This window comes from Geotrypetes seraphini, chromosome 4 (genome assembly GCF_902459505.1).
Source record: "Geotrypetes seraphini chromosome 4, aGeoSer1.1, whole genome shotgun sequence".
NCBI lineage: Eukaryota > Metazoa > Chordata > Amphibia > Gymnophiona > Dermophiidae > Geotrypetes > Geotrypetes seraphini.
The window spans coordinates 298,171,041-298,190,716 of NC_047087.1; the positions used below are offsets into that span (position 1 = coordinate 298,171,041).

A 19,676-nucleotide genomic window follows, 5' to 3' on the forward strand; every position below is an offset into this window, starting at 1 on the left:
CAAAAACCCATTCCCTCCCCCACCTCAGCATCTCTTTCCCCCCCTTCCTCTCTCCCAAGTCCATGCCTTCTGTGTGCAAAAACCCATTCCCTCCCCACCTCAGCATCTCTTTCCCTCCTTTCCTCTCTCCCAAGTTCATGCTTTCTGTGTCCAAAAACCCATTCCATCCCCCACCTCAGCATCTCTTTCCCTTCCTTCCTCTCTCCCAAGTTCATGCCTTCTGTGTCCAAAAACCCATTCCCTCCCCCACCTCAGCATCTCTTTCCCTCCTTTCCTCTCTCCCAAGTTCATGCTTTCTGTGTCCAAAAACCCATTCCCTCCCCCACCTCAGCATCTCTTTCCCTCCCTTCCTCTCTCCCAAGTTCATGCCTTCTGTGTCCAAAAACCCATTCCCTCCCCCACCTCAGCATCTATTTACCTCCCTTCCTGTCTCCCAAGTCCATGCCTTCTGTGTCCAAAAACCCATTCCCTCCCCCACCTCAGCATCTCTTTCCCCCCTTCCTCTCTCCCAAGTTCATGCTTTGTGTCCAAAACGCACTCCCTCCCCCTTTTGTGTTCCCCCGTTTGTCTCCCAGCCCATCTTAGCAACTTTCTCAGCAAAATGTAGCTCGAGCCGCGTAGGCTTGTCTTCTATTTCCTGCCTGTCCCGCCGCGCACACATAGCCGACCAGAAGTCTTCCCCGACGTCAGCGCTGACGTCGGAAGGCGGGCTTTGCTTAAGCCCTCCCTCCGACGTCAGCGCTGACGTCAGGGAAGATTTCCGATCGGCTGTGTGAGCGGCAGGGCAGTCGGAGTAGAAGACGAGCCTCGCGGCTCGAGTTATATTTAACCCCGCGGGTCCCCCATCGTCCCCGTTCAGCTCTCTCTCCTGTGCACCCCCTGGTAGTACTGCCCTGATGGCGGCCCTGCGCGTGCCAGCTGCAAGGCCTTCGCGTGCCACAGTTGGCACGCGTGTCATAGGTTCGCCATCGCTGGTCTATATCTTGTTCTGCTATGCTCACTCTGGCCTGGCACGAGACAGTCCTGTCACACCCTACAGAGTTTCAAGCTCTGGCAGCTTTTGTTGCTTTCCTTAGATCTACTTCCATTGAGGAAATCTGTAAAGCTGCCACCTGGTCCTCAGTTCATATCTTCACTTCTCACTTTGTCTGGATTCTCTCTCCAGACGGGATGGGCACTTCGGCCACTCTGTATTTCACATTATATTTTCTTTGGCCAACACTCCCACCATCCCATCTTTGTTAGCTTGGAGGTCACCCATCAGTGAGAATATGCTTGTCCTGGGATAAAGCACAGTTACTTACTGTAATAGGTGTTATCCAGGGACAGCAGGCAGATATTCTCACAACCCACCCACCTCCCCTAGTTGGCTTCTTAGCTGGTGTATCTTACTTGAAGGACCGCACACCCTCATCGGGTGGGAAGGCACTCGCGCATGCGCGGTTCATTCTATCGAGAACTTTCTAAGTTCTTAAAGGGGTCTGTTCCGGATCTCCTGTCAGTGACGTCACCCATCAGTGAGAATATCTGCCTGCTGTCCCTGGATAACACCTGTTTTGGTAAGTAACTGTGCTTTTCCAACAGTGACCAACCTAGGTCCCAAGCACCTGGCTAGATCCCAAGTAGCAAAATAGATTTTATGCTGCTTATCCTCAGAATAAGCAGTGGATTTCCCCAAGCCATATTAATAATGGTCTATGGACTTTTAGGAAATTATCCAAACCTTTTTTAAATCCCGCTAAACTAACTGACTTCACCACATTCTCCAGCAATGAATTCCAGAGTTTAATTACATGTTGTGTGAAGAAATATTTTCTCCGGTTTGTTTTAAATCTACTACTTAGTAGCTTCATTGTATGTCTCCTAGTCCTAATATATTTGGAACGAGAGAACAAGTAAGTGGTTCACATTTCCCTTTTCCACTCCAATTATTATTTTATAGACCTCTATCATCTAACCCCTGAGCTGTCTCTTCTCCAAGCTAAAGATTCCTAGCTGCTTTAGCCTTTCCTATTAGTAGTGTAGTCAAATCCACTTTTTTCAGATTACATCAAATTTGATGTGTTTCAAAATTGTTAGAACCCAAATCACTTAACATATTGATACATTCTCTGGTGATTTCCAAAATCGATTACTATAACACCCTATTTAAGGGAATTGCCCAAAAGGAAATAAGATGCTTACAAATTATCCAAAATTCCTCTATCAAACTCAAAGAAATAGGACCATATTTTGCCACTCCTTAAAAAATCTCATTGGCTCCCGGTGTCTCATTGAATAAAATATGCTTGTTAACTCTTAAGTCACTTCTTTATAAAGCCCCAGCCTTCATTGACACTTGATTCCTTATGCTCCCACTAGAATGCTCAGATCCAATGACCAACATTTATTGACTGTCCCCTCCCTTAAAATTATTAACAAACGACGACAATACATTTTCTCTGTCAGGGCACCACAAATGTGGAATTCCTCCCCCCCCCCCATTCACTTAAGGGAAGAGTGTCTTAAAGACAGATTTATGAGCAAGTTAAAATGCTTTCTTTTTAAAGATGTTTTTTATTGTTACACTTACTGTACGTTTTGAAAATAATAAAGAATTGGGGAAAAAAAGATGCTTTTGACTGTTAGCTCCCCAAGTTAGGATTGCATCCTCAAATTTTGACCTCTGATCTCTCCTAACCCTTCTCGCTTAACCTTTCCTTTTGTCTTATCCCTTATTTGTCTCACTTTCTATCAATTATTGTATTTCTTACCCTTTTTTCCTATTTGTACTGTATGTCCTGTACGTCAAGTCTACGTTGCATGTAATGTTCCCCTGAACATTGTAAAAAAATTTTTTTAGCCATGTTCATCACTTAGAAGTATGATTAAGCAATTAATCAAATTTTAAGCAAAACTTGAAACTTTATCATTTTTGTCGCCCTTCTCTGTACCTTTTCTAATTTCGCTATATCTTTCTTGAGATATGGCGACCAGAACTGCACACAATTCGAAGTGCTGCCGTACCATAGAGCAATATAAGAGCATTACAACGTTTTCATCTTTGTTTTCCATTCCTTTCCTGATATTTCCTAATATTCTATTTGCTTTCTTAGCAGCCGCCACACATTGAGCTGAGGGTTTCAACATATCCTCAACAATGACACCTAGATCCTTTTCCAGGGTAGTGACTCTTAACACAGAACCCAGCATCACATAGCTATAGTTCGGGTTCCTCTTTCCCACATCCTTCACTTTGCACTTGCTCACATTAAATGTTATCTGCCATTTTGACGCCCAGTCTTCTAATCTTACAAGGTCCTCTTGCAATTGTTCACAATCGTCTTACTATTTAACAACTTTGTGTCATCAGCAAATTTAATTATTCCTATCTCTAGATCATTGATAAATGTGTTAAAAAACAGCAGCCCCAGCAAAGACCCTTGGAAAACCCCACTATTTACCCTTCTCCATTGAGAATATTGACCATTTAAACCCACTCTATGTTTTCTGTCTTTCAACCAGTTCTCAATCCATGAAAGGGCATTACTTCCTATCCCACGACTTTCTAATTTCCTCAGAAGTCTTTCATGAAGTACTTTGTCAAATGCCTTTTGAAAATCCAAATGCATATTACCCTTGTAATTTCTTGCTCGCTCTCTGCCTGCAGTCTCTCTTGCTCCTCTGTGTCCAAGTTGAACTCCTGCTGGTCCAGTTTTTCAATGTCAGACAGTAATTCATTCTCACGCATCATTGTCTGAATCTGGGTGATGAGAAACAGGAATAGAAGCTGCTTCAAGTATAGATACCAATATTTTAAAATGATTGTGGATAGAATGGCACAAATAATACAAATTACTCCTCCTCACCTAGACATAATGAGGGAGTTTGCTTAATGCTGGGGGTGCTCAATTGGCATCCACAGAGCTTGCTTCTATGGCTTCAACTAAATTGTATAATCCCCCTGATATTTAAAAAAAACAGTTAGCACTGAATTCATTTTTTTTTTTTTTTTTTTTCCAAATATTTTTTATTTTCTAATTTTTCATAAAGTGTACATAATAATTAATTACAATTTATAAATACATATTATCACTTTTATATCTAATACATTATATATCTGAATTTGATTTTCCCCCCTCCCTTTCATTACTTTAATATAATATTTTAATTTTCAAATTTTTATAAAAAGTATACAACATATTAGAATACTATTGATACATATTCAATAACTTTTTTATATCTAATACAATATAATCTAAACAATTTTTATCCCATTTCCCTCCCCCCACCCTTTTATTACCTTTTTTTTTCATACGTTACATTTTGTATAATATATTATAACATACTATGTATAAATTAATTTTTCTTACCCCCCCTTTATGTGTGTCATAAAAAAAAAATCCTTAAAAAAAAAAGAAAAGAAGAAGAAAACATCATATTATTTATTCATTACAATATTTTGTCAATGGCCCCCATATTTTTATAAATTTAATATATGTCCCCTTTTGTACTGCTATTGTTCTTTCCATTTTAAAAATATGACATATTGTATTCCACCAAAATGTGTAATTTAGGTTGTTGTAATTTTTCCAATTGTTAGTTATATGTTGAATGGCAACCCCTGTCATAATTAATAAAAGCTTATTATTTTCTGGTGAAATTTGACTTTTTTTTCTCATCATTGTTCCAAATAAAATTGTATCATATGATATCGCAATATGATTTTCCATTAATTTATTAATTTGTGGCCAAATTGAATTCCAAAAAATTTTTATATAAGGACAATGATATAATAAATGATCTAATGTCCCTGGTTCTAGATTACAATGCCAGCATCTATTAGACTTAGAACTGTCTAATTTTTGCAAACGGGTAGGGGTCCAAAAAGCTCTATGTAATAAAAAGAACCATGTTTGTCTCATAGATGCTGACACTGTACATCCCATTCTCCAAGACCAAATTAGTGGCCATTGAGATGCATTAATTTGATGTCCAATCTCAATGCTCCAAATGTCTCTTAGACCATTTTTTGGTTTTTTATTTACATATCCAGATATTAATTTATACCACAATGCGGCTTGATGTCCTAGGAAGTCTGCTTTAAAGCATAAGAATTTTAAACTATATTGATTGTTTAATGATTTCCATTCAGGGAACCCAACTTGAATGGCCTGCTTCAATTGCAACCATTTAAAACTTTGTGTTTTATTGAGACCAAATCTATGTTGCAATTGTGAAAAATCCAGCAGTTTACCTTCTGATATAATATCATCTAGAGTTCTAATGCCTGCATTAATCCAGTTCTTCCAAAGGATTTGAGCTCCGCCAATTTTGATCTTGGAGTTTATCCATATGGATTGATTAGTTGATTTGTATATTGGGATGGGTGTTAATTTATCAATAAATCTCAATGTTTTCCAAGTATCCATTATTATTTTATTTTCTTTGTATCTTTTAGGTATATTAATACTTGGTAGATGAACTAAATTTAGGGGAAACATAAGGCGCCATTCCAAATATAACCAATCTGGTGCATTATCTATAAGTTCTGGGAGGATCCAATACATACCCTGACGTAGAATATAGGCTTGATGGTACCTATAAAAATTTGGAAAATTTACCCCTCCCTCCTTAATTGATTTTTGTAAGGTTACTAAAGCTATTCTAGGTGTTTTACCAAGCCAAAGAAATTTTGTTAAAATTCTATTAAGCTTTTTATAAAAGGACCCCTGAAAATAAATAGGTATCATACTCATTTGGTAGCAAACTACAGGCAACATCATCATTTTAATAGTTTGAACTCTTCCCCACCAAGAAATATGTAATGGGTTCCATTGCTCACATAACTCCGTAACTTTTTTTAATACATATTTTTCATTTTCTTTTACAGTATCTTCAATTGTTTTTTTAACTTGAATGCCTAGATATTTAAATCCTTCTTCTTTCCATATGAATGGAAAAGTATCAAATAATCCTTTTACACAGTGAACATTCAGAGGTATAATTTCAGATTTATTCCAATTAATTTTATAACCTGAAAATTTGCCAAACTTATCAATTAATTCCAATAAAGAAGATAAGGTAGACTCTGGATTTCTCAAATAAAGCAAAATATCATCAGCATAAGCCGAAATTTTATATTCCATATCTGAATATGGAATACCTTGTATCTCCCTCGTTTGCTGTATTGCTAATAATAAGGGTTCTAATACAACATCAAATAACAAAGGAGATAAAGGACAGCCTTGTCTAACTCCCCTCTGCAATTGAAAACCATCAGATATCACATTATTAATATTTAATCTTGCAATCGGGAAGCTATACAAAGTTTTTACCATTTGTATAAATCCAGAACCTATACCAAACCATTCTAAAGCCTGATACATAAAATTCCATTCTACCCTATCAAATGCTTTCTCAGCATCTAATGAAACTGTAAAAGCCGGTTCATCCATTTTTTTTGACAAGTTTAGCATGTGAAATAATAGTCTAGAGTTATTGGAGGAATGTCTTTTAGCAACGAAACCCGTTTGATGCATATCTATAATATGTGGGAGAGCTTTGGCTAATCTCAAAGCCAAAATTTTCGCTAAGAGTTTATTATCAACATTTATCAAAGATATAGGCCTGTAGTTTGAAACCAAAGTAGGATCTTTATTTGGCTTAGGCAAAACAATTATTATTGATTCAGCCATAGTACCTTTTATATTACCTTTTATAAGTTGTGTCTGATATAATTTTAATAAATGTGGGGAGAGGATATTTTGAAATGTTTTATAAAATTCTACTGTGTAACCATCACCACCTGGAGCGGATCCAACTCTAAGAGATCTCAATGCTGTTTCTAATTCTTTTAATGATATAGGTTCTTCTAAACTTCGTTTTATATGATCAGGAATTTTAGGTCCATTAATTAAATCTAAAAATTTTTTTCCATCTTTTTGTTTCCCCAAATAAGGTTCGGAAGAATATAGATCCTTATAAAAATTTAAAAATTGTTTTAATATTATATTTGTTTGATTTGTTATTATACCATTATCATCTTTTATTCCATTAATATTAGTTCTCCTTTTTTTTGCCTTAAGATAATTTGCCAATAATTTTCCCGCCTTATTGGAATTTCCATAATACACTGTTTGCTTAGAAAACAAATCCCTTCTTATCATTTTTGAAGTTAATTCATTATATTTACCTTTTACTTTCAATAGAGCTTGCAAAACTTCATATTCCCATTTACTTATCAATTTAGCTTCTAATATTTTTATTTCTTTTTCTAATTCTATATATTGTTTTTTAATTTGTTTCCTAATAAAAGCTGAATATGATATAATATTACCCCTCATAGTTGCTTTAAATGCATCCCATATATTCTCTATAGATGTATCTTCCACTAAATTTATTTGAAAAAATTCATTAATTTGTGTTTTAAAATTTTCCAAAAATTTGTCATCCACAAGCAATGCATTATCAAATCTCCAAAGAGGTCTATTATTTTCTAATTGATCTAATTGTAATTCTATCCATATTCCCGCATGATCCGAAATAATAATAGGATCAATGGAGGCTTTAATCACCTGTTGCACTTTATTTGTTGAAACAAAAATATAATCTATTCTTGAAAATGATTTATGAACCTGTGAACAAAATGAATATTCCTGATCATTAAAATGAAGAATACGCCATATATCCTTCAAGTCGCATGATCGAACTAAATTATCTAGACCTAAAGATTTAATATTTTTACCTGGTTTTTTTATCCAATAGTGGATCCATTACAGCATTAAAATCTCCCGCCACCACTAAATTAGAGGCAGCCAGTGGTAATAACATATTTTGTAGCTTTTTGAAAAATTCTGATTGATTCGAATTAGGGGCATATATATTAAATAACGTCAGGGTATCATTTCCCATACCTATATCGATATGTATCCATCTTCCATGTGGATCTGAACTTTTTACCTTTATATTGGCCATACATTTTTTATTTATAAGAATTGCAACCCCTGCTTTTTTACCCACTGCTGGAGCAAAAAAACATTCCTTTATCCATCCACCTGATAATTTCTGTGATTCCTTTATATTAAGATGGGTCTCTTGCAGACAATAAATATCTGCATTTTGCTTTTTTAAAAATGTTAATATTTTTTTCCTTTTAATTACATGATTCAGGCCATTGACATTAAGAGAATATATTTTAAAAGACATTATACATTTTAATACTTTTCATTATCTTATTCTTCCTCTCCTCTTTCATTTCTAATATCCAAAAAATTTTCTTCATGACACACATATTTAACCCTAATGTATTTCCCTTAATTAGTCTTTTAAATATTCTCCTTATCCCTCCCTTTCCCACCCAATACATTGGCTGCTTAAGGATACACATTGGAACTGTAATCCAAACATTCTCCCCATTCCAGGCAATCAATATTTAATATTTAAACAAATTTCCCTTCTATCTATCTATATTGATCTTTTATATCTTTAATCATTTTCCATAACATTTCATTAATGTATCATTTTCCATTTAACAATAAGTTGATTTGTATTTCCTTAGTATTATGATTTCAACATATAATTATTTTAAACATATATGTAGTGTATTATTTAATAAATTTCCTATATTTTGTTCTTTCTTTCTATTATTATTGTCTTTTCTTTGTATTGTTTTCTTCCTTTTCTTCAGATATTTCAAATATGTCATATTTTCTAATTTTTCATAGAGTCTTCAAAACCATCTTAATGTTCTATGTTAAAATATCATAGGTTCTGGTTTAGAGAGAAAATCTTTTAGTTTTTTGGGATCTTCAAAATATAAGGATTTGTCACCAGATGAAACTCTCATTTTCGCCGGGTAGTATAGACCATATTTAAATCCTTTTTCTTTTAGTAGAGGTCTCATGTCTAGTAGTCTTTTCCTTTTATTTGCTGTGTTTTTGGCAAAGTCTGGTAAAAACCATAATCTTGATCCTTTATAATTTAAGTTTTTATCTTTTTTTGCAGCATTTAGTATCTCTAGTGCTTGTTGGTATCTCAACATTTTGAAAATGATTGGTCTTGGTCTGTTTTTATTTTCTAAATTTTTAATTGGGATTCTATGCGCCCTTTCAATTTCAATTGGTTGTTTCAAGTCTAATTGTAGTATTTTTGGAATTAAATTTTCAAGGAAAAGGATAGTATTTTTTCCCTCTAAATTTTCTTGTATTCCAAAGAGTTTGATGTTCTTTCTTCTTCCTCTATTCTCGTAATCCTCCAGTTGATCTTTTAATTTATTTAATTCCAGGCTGTCGTTTTTACATCTTTTTGATTCACATTCTATAGTTTCCATTTTTGATTCTAGTTCAGTTGTTCTTTTGTTATTAACTTCCATTTGTCTATGTATATTTAAAATTTCTTCTTTCATTTCAGACATATTAGTTATAGTTTCTTTAAGCATTTGTTTGATTTGTTTTAATTCTTCCATGACTTCAGCTTTGCTTAATATGTCTGGTTCATCAATAGGAAGTGGTATCTTGCTTGGTGTTATTTGATCTTGTTTCTGTCTTTTTGCAGATGTACCAGCCTCATTTTTGTTTTGTCTTGTACTTGCCATGTTGTTATTTTCTTTTTCTTGGTTATTCTTATTTCTTATGTTTAGTCTCTTGGTTTTATATTTGGTATTTTTATGTTTTTAATTCCTTTTCTTTTTTCCCTTGTCCTTTTCTCTTTTTCAGATATCTGTCTCAATCTTAAGTACTCCTTTTTAGTGACTTTTTCTCTTTAATATTGATAAAAAGTTCTTTGGAGTAACTGTCAGTTTTAATTCCAGTTCTATATATGTAAAAAAAAATGAACTAGTATTCCTTTTTGGTTCTTTTCCTTTAAGCCCTTTCACTTTCTCAATAAAGAAGGGGGATTTTTAGATCAACTACCTTTCCTTCTTTTATATCTCTCTCATACTTGTCAGATTATTTCATAAATTACCTTTGGCATTTATTTTTTCTTATTGATATACAGTTTTAGCTCTGAACAAAAATGTTTAGTAGTCCTTTCCCCTAGCTCTCCTGTCACAAGCCCAATCGCAGCTCCGACCGAGGAGAGCAACACTTTATATAATTTTTTCCTCTTATTTGACTAATTTGAAGCTACTGTTCTCTGTTCTTTCTCAGCGTCTCTCAACTGCCTCAACTCCTTGCTGCTTCAGTTTTTTTTTTAAATTCCGTTGACCTTTTTCTCTATCTCTTTCCTCACAAGCCCAATCGCAGCCCGTCAGAGAAAAGTAATTTTCAGTTACTTAGTAAGGTCATTCACAGCGTTTCTGACTTCTTCAACGTCTTGCTGTTTCAGTTTTTTTAAAAAGTTCCGTTGACCCTTTCCTCTATCTCCTCATATCTCATTCTCAAGCCCAATTGCAGCCTGTCAGAGAAGAGTAATTTTCAGTATTTCAATTACTTAGTAAGTTAACATTTATTTATTTTCCGCTCTTCTATGATTAATCATTGAAGAAAAATGTCGGTATTCCTCTCTCAGTATTTCTCACTGTATTTCCCTTTCAGCGTCGCCAAAAGGTAAACTATTTCCTCTTTATGAGTTTTCTATATCTGATCGGGAAAGAAATTTTATTCAAACACTCCCCATCAATCTTGTTATTTACTCACTTAAACCTCGCGAACTCAGTACTGCAAGTTTAAATAAACCGCCGAAATCTTAAACAGCTCTCAGATGTTTCGGCTCCCGTCAGCGCATACTTCGCCTCAACTGCAGCAAATTAGGATTTCTTTTTAGATCATTAGCTCAGCTTCTTTCATATATGCTTTCTATATGCTTTCAACAAGCTCAATGTTTGGCTGGTATCATTCACCCTAAGTTTTCTCTTCTCTTCAGCAAACCCTCTCTTCAATCTCCTTCTGTTTCAGTGAAAGTAAAAAGAAATTCTCCGATTCTTGCCTTCAGGGTTCATCGTCTGCCTCAAACCGCCATTGCTTTACCCTTCTTTAAATTCCCTTCTTTTCAGTTTCTTTCAGTCACGGCAGGTTAAATACTCCTTCAGACCTATTTTACCTATTTTACCAGCTCTGCCAGTCACTCATTCTTAATATCATGCCGTTTCAGCGCCAAAAAAAAAAGTCGGCAATCCTTTCTTCTGGCTCTCCTCTCACAAGCCCAGTCGCAGCTATGATAGAGGAGAGCAACACTCACTCTAATAATCCTTTTTTACTTCTTTTATTTCAATAATCTATTAAGCAATTAACTTTTATTTGTTCTTAGCGCCTCAGAATTCAATTTTGCCGGTATTTCTCTCTCAGCTTTTTTCTCTCTCAAGCCTCTTTAATTTCGTTTAAAGGTTGGCAACATTCAACGGTTTATTTTTATAAATTATGTTAGTCCACATTGGGACACAATCCTTCTCAATCACTGTTTCACTCTCTCTGCATTTTGTTTACTCACACAGTTCACTATTTCAGCGCTGCAGTTGAAGTCTCATAAAACCGTTGAAGAAAAAAAAAACGGCACTCTGCCTTTTCAGCTCCTATTACCTCAGGCTTCGTTTTAGCTTCAGTAAAAGAAGATATTTTCATTTGTCTTATGTTCCGTTTCTTTAGTATTTATTTCTTGATGAAAATTATTTAGAAGGGAATAATTTTTTTTATATTCTGTGCCTAGAAGATGAGGAGCTTTGCGATTACGCGTCCATTCGTGTTCACGTTAAGCCACGCCCCTATTAGCTAGCACTGAATTCAAATGTTGTCCATGGTCTTTAAGTCTATACCTGGGTATTTGGCACTGGTCGATACTTGAATACTGTCGCTCTCCTAATTTACTTAAATAATTATCCAGGTATCAGTACTGAATATCGGCAGTAGCCAGATAACTTCTGGCTCCACCATAGGCTGTCCCAGCAATACCCAGACTGTTCCCATGCAGTAAGAGACAATGTGAAAACCAGGTCCCAGGCAACTTTGAATATTGGGCCCAGCACATATTTTTTGGTGTATCAAATGAGCAATTTTCAAATTGCACAAAAAGGAGAAAAGAACTCCCTACAAGATAACAGGAAAAAAAGGAGCAGAGATGACCAAATAAAATGTTTTGTTGACATCATCACAGTAGGATTTTTATTAGGATTTTATATACCGCCTATCAAGGTTATCTAAGCGGTTTTACAATCAGGTACTCAAGCATTTTCCCTCTCTGTCCCGGTGGGCTCACAATCTATCTAACGTACCTGGGGCTACGGAGGACTGAGTGACTTGCCCAGGGTCACAAGGAGCAGCACAGGGTTTGAACCCACAACCCCAGGGCGCTGAGGCTGTAGCTTCAACCACCGCGCCACACACTCCTCCTTTTATTTTGGTCATTTCTGGGTTTTTTGTTTTTTTTTTACCAATTTTCAGACTATTGGATAGTTTGCAAGTGCTTGGGTACAATGTATCCACAAACCTGCAAACTACGGATTCCCTTAGAAAATTTCTGGCCTGGCAAGGCTCGTGGGTATTGTCACAGGGCTGTCCCCGTGCCTAGTGAGGAAGCCTTGCCAGAAAAGAGAAATAGTTAAAACCCTTGAAAGTATTCCTAAGCCTGCTAAGGAGATTCCTAAAGCAGCTCCTAGGAATACTTACAAGCCAAGCCTTCCAGCAGTGAAACCTCCTAAAGCCCTGCCTAGAGCAGGCAGATCTGGTTTAGCTTTACCTAAGCCAGTTATAGGAAAACAGATAGGGAGACTACATCTCCCAGCAGGCATATAGCCAGAGAAAGAAAAGAGCAGGGCTGGAATACAAGCCACTCCCAATCAGGCTCAAATTGGTTTAGGCCAGGTGAGAAGGGCTCTGAGGGCAGGCTACCCTAACACACTTGCAGGGAGGACTAATCAGCTTTCTGCAGTGAAAGAAAAGGTAGTAGTTTTCTCAAAGCAGGGGAGCCAGCTCCTGAAGCAGTTGGAGGGCCAGCCTCAGAGTACGCGCCTGCACCCGACCCAGCAAGCCAGAGCCAGTCAGCAGGTTGCAAGCCACAGATGGCCAGCCCAGAGAATCAGGAAGCCATAGTCTACTTCCTGGCTACCAGCCCAGGCAGAGGTTGGTGAGATAGAAGCCACAGAGAACAGTGAGTCTGTGTTTGGGCAAGACAATGAGATGGCTGATGAGGAGGACCTTGCTTATAATATGGAGATAGAAGAAATAGAGTTGCCCATTATAGAAGGAATGGAAATAAGCTAATCTTTTCCTGTTAAGGAGAGCTGGGATAAAATTTTGACTGTGTACTAGATTAAGAGGAGGCTGAATTTTTGTGTGAAGAAAACTTTACAGTTGGGACAAGTTTTTTTCTCTTTTGAGATAGTTGGGCTTGGAACTGACAATTGTTTGTGTTTTGAATGCTGCAATGATATACTTGGTGATACAAACTTGAAGAACCCTGATTGAAAGTTTGCTTTGATTTTGATCAATAAATTATACCAGGAAAGTGCACCTCTGTCACTGGACCTGTTTTTTTTATTATTCCAGTACCATGCTACCAATAGAACCTCACGTAATGGCTCGGCTGAGGTTTTGTGTGCACTGGGTAAGGCACTTGCTGAGCCCAGCTTGGCCTCACCCGGTCACAGTATGAAAGTATATATTGAAATTTCAGATGCAAAAAAAATAACTTCTTTGCACATACTTTCTTTTGACGGCCCTAGTACCACTTTGGTCATGCTCTGGGAAGGACTCCTTTTTCCACTGAGAAAAATAAGCATAGGTACTTTCTCCACACTGAGGGGAACAGAAGATATGTTTCTATGGGTAAACATCCTTTGTAGAATCCTCAGAAGCATGTGAAAGATCTGATCTGGGAACTGAACCACAGACACGCTTTTAGGGTGGCATTCTTCAGTAAATAATCATTGTAATGGAACATAACTGGCCTTATCATACAATAGCAGCACATTTTAATGAACTAGTCCCTAAAAACAATATCTGAGGCTCAACAGATGTTCATTTGGCAGCTGATGATATTAGATAAGGGCAAATCATTATTTAGTCATCAACATTTGCCAATGACATCGGTTTCAAAAAGACTGCATTCTGCATTTTTTATTCCACTTGCTTGTTTGAAGCATATGGGAATGTTTGTTTTTTTATATACTGCTTGGACAAGGTATATTAAGCGGTTTACGATCAGGTACTTAAGCATTTTTCTCTATCTGTCCTGGCAGGATCATAGTCTATCTAATGTGCCTGGGGCAGTGGAGGATTAAGTGATTTGCCCAGGGTCACAAGGAGCAGTGCAGAATTTGAACCCACAACTTCAGGGTGCTGAGGCTGTAGCTCTAACCACTGTCACACTCTCCTACTTATAGATGAATTTTTTCCAATGGATCTTGCTGGCCAAAGGATGGAAGGATTAGGTTCTTAGCTTGATAATCCTCTTTCCTGTAGAACAGCATACAATTCATCACAGATGGGTTAAGCACCTCAACTCACAAGCTGTTTGCAGAAGACATCAATTATTTTCCTCTCTCCACCCCTTTGTCTCTCTGGGCAGCGCCTCTTCTCCTCAGTCCATACCAAAGCAAGTGATAAACCCCTAGGAAAGGAAATGAAAACAAATTGGGGTGGGGGGGGCTCAGGGAACTCCCTGATGCAGATAAATTTGATTTGCTCTGCAACAGTAACTAAGGTCTGGACGCATAATCACTAATACCGACTGGATCACTGTTGGCCGATTCTCTGGCCGATTGCAGAAAAGCGATTGATGTACCAAAAAGATTGCATGCAAATGATTCAAATGGAGGTTCAAGTCTCTCTCATCTGATTGATCAGTGTAAGAGCGACTCACACATGTGCAAAGCCGGCAAAGGGAAGCCCGAGCAGCTGAGAGGCAGGGGAAGCCCTGAAAGCAGCCTCCTGCCACACAGCTGTTTGGAGCAGGAAAACTTTTTTTCTTTTAAATGAACAGATGTGTGTGTTATACATGCACAACATCTGCCCCATTAAAAAAAATAAAAGAAAAAAGCTCTCCCTGATGTCCTGGCACCGGGAACCAACTAACCCCAATCCCAGCAGCAAAAAATGGCAAGAGGGATGCCCTCTCACTCCTGCCATGCTGTCTCTACCCCCCATGAGATAAAATTGGCAGGAGGAATGCCCACTTCCTCCTTCCATATCATCTCCACCCCCCCTCATGAGAGAAAATTGGCAAGAGGGATGCCCGCTCCCTCCTGCCAATGGAGGCCACCCCGAACCATCCCCTACCCTCCCCCTTTCCCCCCCAAAAAAGGAAGGAGGGATGCTCACTCCCTCCTGCCACTGGATGCTCCCCTGAACACCACCACCACTCCCCAAATCCCCCCCTCCCCCATACCTTTGGTAGACGGGAGCTGGAGGGAAGCACAGTTCCTCAAGCTCTGAGTTCTGCCTGTCGAAAAATGAAGGGCCTTCCCTTCTTTGGTGCACCATGTGATGCACGGGGAGTAGTCTAAGGGCCTGATTGGCTCAGATGCCTAAAATCCCTCCCCTTGGGAAAGGCCTAAGGCATCTGAGCCAAACAGGACCTTAGGCTTCTCCCTCTGTATCCCAAGGGGCTGAAGGTCCTGATTTGCTCAAATGTCAGACCTTAGGCTCCTTCCTGTGCATCACATGGTGCACCAGAGAGGGGAAAGCCTATCATTTTCAACAGACAGGCCTTGGAGCTGAAGGGACCATGCTTTCCTCCAGTTCTCAATGTCTACCAAAGGTATGGGGGGATTCGGGTGGTGTTCAGGAGAGCATCTGGTGACAGAAGAGAGTGGGCATCCCTCCTCTCTTTTTCAAGGATGAAGGGGGGAGGGGAGGGAATGGTTCATGGGGGGCCTCCGTCGGCAGGAGGGAGTGGGCATCCAGCCTGCCAATTTTCTCTTTTGGGGTGGGGGGGAATCCCAGTTACGCATTCGTCGGGGAGGGCCATCATCAGCGGTGGGGGAATTTTTTTCATTTTTTTAATGGGAAATATTTGTACCATTGAAAATAAATGAAAAAAAACAGGCAGACCTGTCAGTAACACAGTTACTTTATAGCAAAAAAAGGGGGTACCAAGATGATTAATTTTTTACTATTTAAAAAAAAAAAAATGTCTATTCAAGTTTTTATTGTTATGATAATTGTCATCAATTCCTAATATCACCTTCCACCATACATCTCTATTAATATCCTTCCTATTTCCCCTTTGAGCAATTAAACCTAAGGTGGGCATATCATAACTATACAGACGTTAAGTCTTTGGAATCTCTTATGATAGTGGAGAGGGGAGGAAAGATACTGCACATGTGGGGGAGAGAAAGGAAAGAGGAAGAATTGAGGTGAAGAAGAAGAAGGGAGAGATGATCATGTACATGAAAAAAAAAAAAAAAGACCTACCCTGAAAATAAGTCCTAGTGCATCTTTAAGCCCAAAATTAATATAAGACACTTTCATTTTCGGGAAACACGGTACATGGAGTATCCCCATTCATGTACCCAATTTAGGTGTCTGGTGCTGAAATTCAGTGTTAAGCTCCTAACTTCTTTCTCATCCTTAGTCAGCCCCTGTTTTCACCAATTTGTTAGACCCTAAATTAGGAGTTTTGTGAAACTGGAGCATAATTTATTAACCCAGCCCTAATAAATTGTCAAAGAGGCCAAATCAGAAACCTAACTTTCCACATCAGGAGCTTAAAACCTTTGAATATTGGCACCTTCGAAGATAACTGCCTCATTCTTACACTGTCTACAAGAAAGGACCTACCTAGGAGGATCCTCTGCACATATCCAATGCCAAGAACTCTTATTGATAACCTCTTATGATACTATGTATACCATTTTTTTTAGCCAACTAGAGGTTACATTTTACACTTACAGTTGCACGGAGCTTTTTAATTTCTTTTTTCAGTTTTTTCCTTGACTGAGCAAATTTTTCGATCTCTTCTTTAATATTCTAGAAAGTAAATGCATCTGGTTTAATAGAAGGAAGTAATTAACCATAGGGATTAATGTTTGTTCATTCACCCAATTGTGTATAATGTATGTTTATAGTTTTTTTTTAATTGATGTGGAGGATTTGTCTCCACTTGTTACTCTTATTTTTGCAGGGTAATTCAAGCCATATTTGAATCCTTTTTCTTTCAATTGAGGTCTCAACATGAGGAACTGTTTCCTCGTATTCGCCATGTTCTTAGCGAAATCAGGCACAAACCACAATTTGGACCCCTTATAATTTAAAAAATAATAATAATAAAATAAAAAGAGAGTTCATCTTCAATATTTTGGAATCATGAATTGATTTAAAGAGAAGATGACTCTTCTCTTTAATATTTAAGGGATCTACATAAAATTAATTTAGATTATACTGAGAAGAATTTTAAGATGGGTAAAATGTGAATCGATTAAATATTGATGTTATTAATTGAAAGTTGTCTTAACATGTAATAATTCTTAAAGTGAGATTCAATATTTGATTAAGAAAAAAAAAATTGATGTGGAGGGGCAGTTTCAATATGATGTCCAAATCTGAGTTTGAACATTTTGCAGAAGATGCACAAAACTCTAATACCAAACATGCCCATTTTCAAAACTGCACAATATCTGTATCTTGTTTTTTTTGAAAATGGCCATTTTTCAGATATGCATCTATCTTTTTGAACCATTAAAAAAAAACATACAACATATTCAAAAGAAAACCACATAATACAAACCATTGGGATGTAGGAGGTGCCAGCATTTAGTAGATGGACCACACAGACATCCCAGCAGAACACTGGTACACCTTAGGGGGCACTGCAGTGAACTTCATATAAAAAAGTCCCAGATACATGTCTCATCATAACCAACCCCCTTATGTTGTATGGTGAGCTCTCCAAAACTTACCAAATACCTACTGTACCCAACTGTACACCACACCAATAATCCTTATGCCTTCAGGTACCACCTATATAATGGTATAGTAGGTTTTTGTTGAGTTTTGGTGGGCTCACATCTTTCACCTCAAGTGTAGCAAGCACTGACTTGCTTGCTGCTCTAATAGGAATGGCCATAACATCTGCAACTAGCATACAGACAGGTTTTTTACTGTTCCATTTACAAATTTGGGGGGGTGGAAGGAGGTCAGTGATCACAGGGGGCGTATGTGGAACTCGTGCTTACATCCCTCTACTGGTCATTTGGCAATTGGAACACCTTTTTTGTACTTATTCATTGTTAAAATAGGTCTAGCCTCAAATGTCCAAATCTTGCCCTGGACATATTCTAAAATGTTTGATTATGGCAGAAAAACATAAGCCCATCGTCCCACCCAAACCATGCCTCTAACAGGCCCCCTTGAGACTTAGATGAACTGAGGTTGTGGTAAGAGTGGAGAGCATAGCTGGTTTTAAGAAGGGTTTGGACAATTTCCTGGAGGAAACTGTCCATAGTCTATTATTGAGAAAGACATGGGGGAAGCCACTGCTTGCTCTGGATCGGTAGCATGGAATGTTGCTACTCTTTGGGATTCCAGAATCTTGCTACTGTTTGAAATTTTGCATGGAATGTTGATACTCTTTAGGGTTCTAGAATGTTGCTACTCTTTGGGTTTGGCCAGGTACTAGGGACCTGGATTGACCACCTTGAGAATGGGCTACTAGGCTTGATGGACCATTGGTCTGACCCAGTAAAGCTATTCTTATGTTCTTAGATCTTACTTGAGTTATGATGTTTAGGTTCCTACTGGTGTTAGTTGTAGGACTTTCTTTCTTGTATCTTCTGCCTTGGAAGTGGCATTTTGTTTTGACAGTGGTTAGGTGTCTTTTGGATATGTTGGCTGATAGGCTTTAACTTTCTTATATTAGTTATGATAATTAGAATTTTTTTTCTTAGATTTGGATCTATTTGTAGACTTAGTAAGCATCTAATGGATGTTTACCATATGCTTATTAGTAGTATCCACGGCATTTTAGCTAGCTTTAGTGTATGCCTTGGTGTGGTGGATTCAAAGTTCTAAGTTCCCTCATGTGCTGTTTGCTGTGAGATTTTGCAAAACTGATGCCCTTTTCCAAAGGGATATAATGGCAGACTTTAGTAGCATGGGGAAAGTAAATGTACAGATTTTAGTGGCATGGGGGAGCATCTGAAGAAACAGCTGATAGGATGGGAGGACATAAGAGAAGTGGAAAAACAGTGGTCCAAGAAGAAAGGAGCAATACAAATGGCTACTGACCTTTATATGAGGAAATAAATAAAAACAGAAAAAGAAAACCAATACGGTTCTCCAAACTAGTGGCTGAGAAAATAAATGCAAAAGAGTTAGCAGTTGTGAAATATAAAAAAAATTCAAGAGGAGTACAGAAAGGAATTTCGGATGAAACAAAGAAGCCATGAGAGAGATACGTGTGGCGAAAGTACAAGCGGAAAAGAAAATGACTGGAAATATAAAAAAGAGAGACAAAATTTTTTTCAGGTATATTAGTAAAAGGAGAGAAAAAAAATGGAATTGCAAGACTGAAAGAAGCTGTGAACCATTATGTTGTGAGCCATGAGGAAAAAGCAAACATGCTAAACAAATACTTCTGTTCTGTGTTCACGGAAGAAAATCCTAGAGAAGGACTGCGATTGGCTGGCAAAGTTACACGTGAAAATTGAGTGGATACCGTGCCAGTCACAGAAAAATGTGTTTATGACCAACTTGAAAAACTGAAGGTAGACAAAGCCATGGGACCGGATGGGAACCATCCCAAGATATTGAAGGAACTTG

The 19,676-nt window shown here is 37.7% G+C and overlaps 1 protein-coding gene across 3 annotated transcripts in view; it reads right to left on the reverse strand.

Annotated features, from left to right (window-relative positions):
- Positions 1-19,676, reverse strand: part of CFAP43 (cilia and flagella associated protein 43) — a 387,888-nt gene that overhangs the window by 187,682 nt on the left and 180,530 nt on the right. For all 3 annotated transcript variants that reach the window (XM_033942773.1, XM_033942772.1, XM_033942771.1), the window contains exons 19-20: positions 16,809-16,886; positions 3,617-3,742 (exon numbers count right to left, since the gene is read on the reverse strand). In XM_033942773.1, the coding sequence (XP_033798664.1) occupies positions 3,617-3,742; positions 16,809-16,886 (204 nt within the window). The remainder of the gene's footprint in view (positions 1-3,616; positions 3,743-16,808; positions 16,887-19,676) is intronic.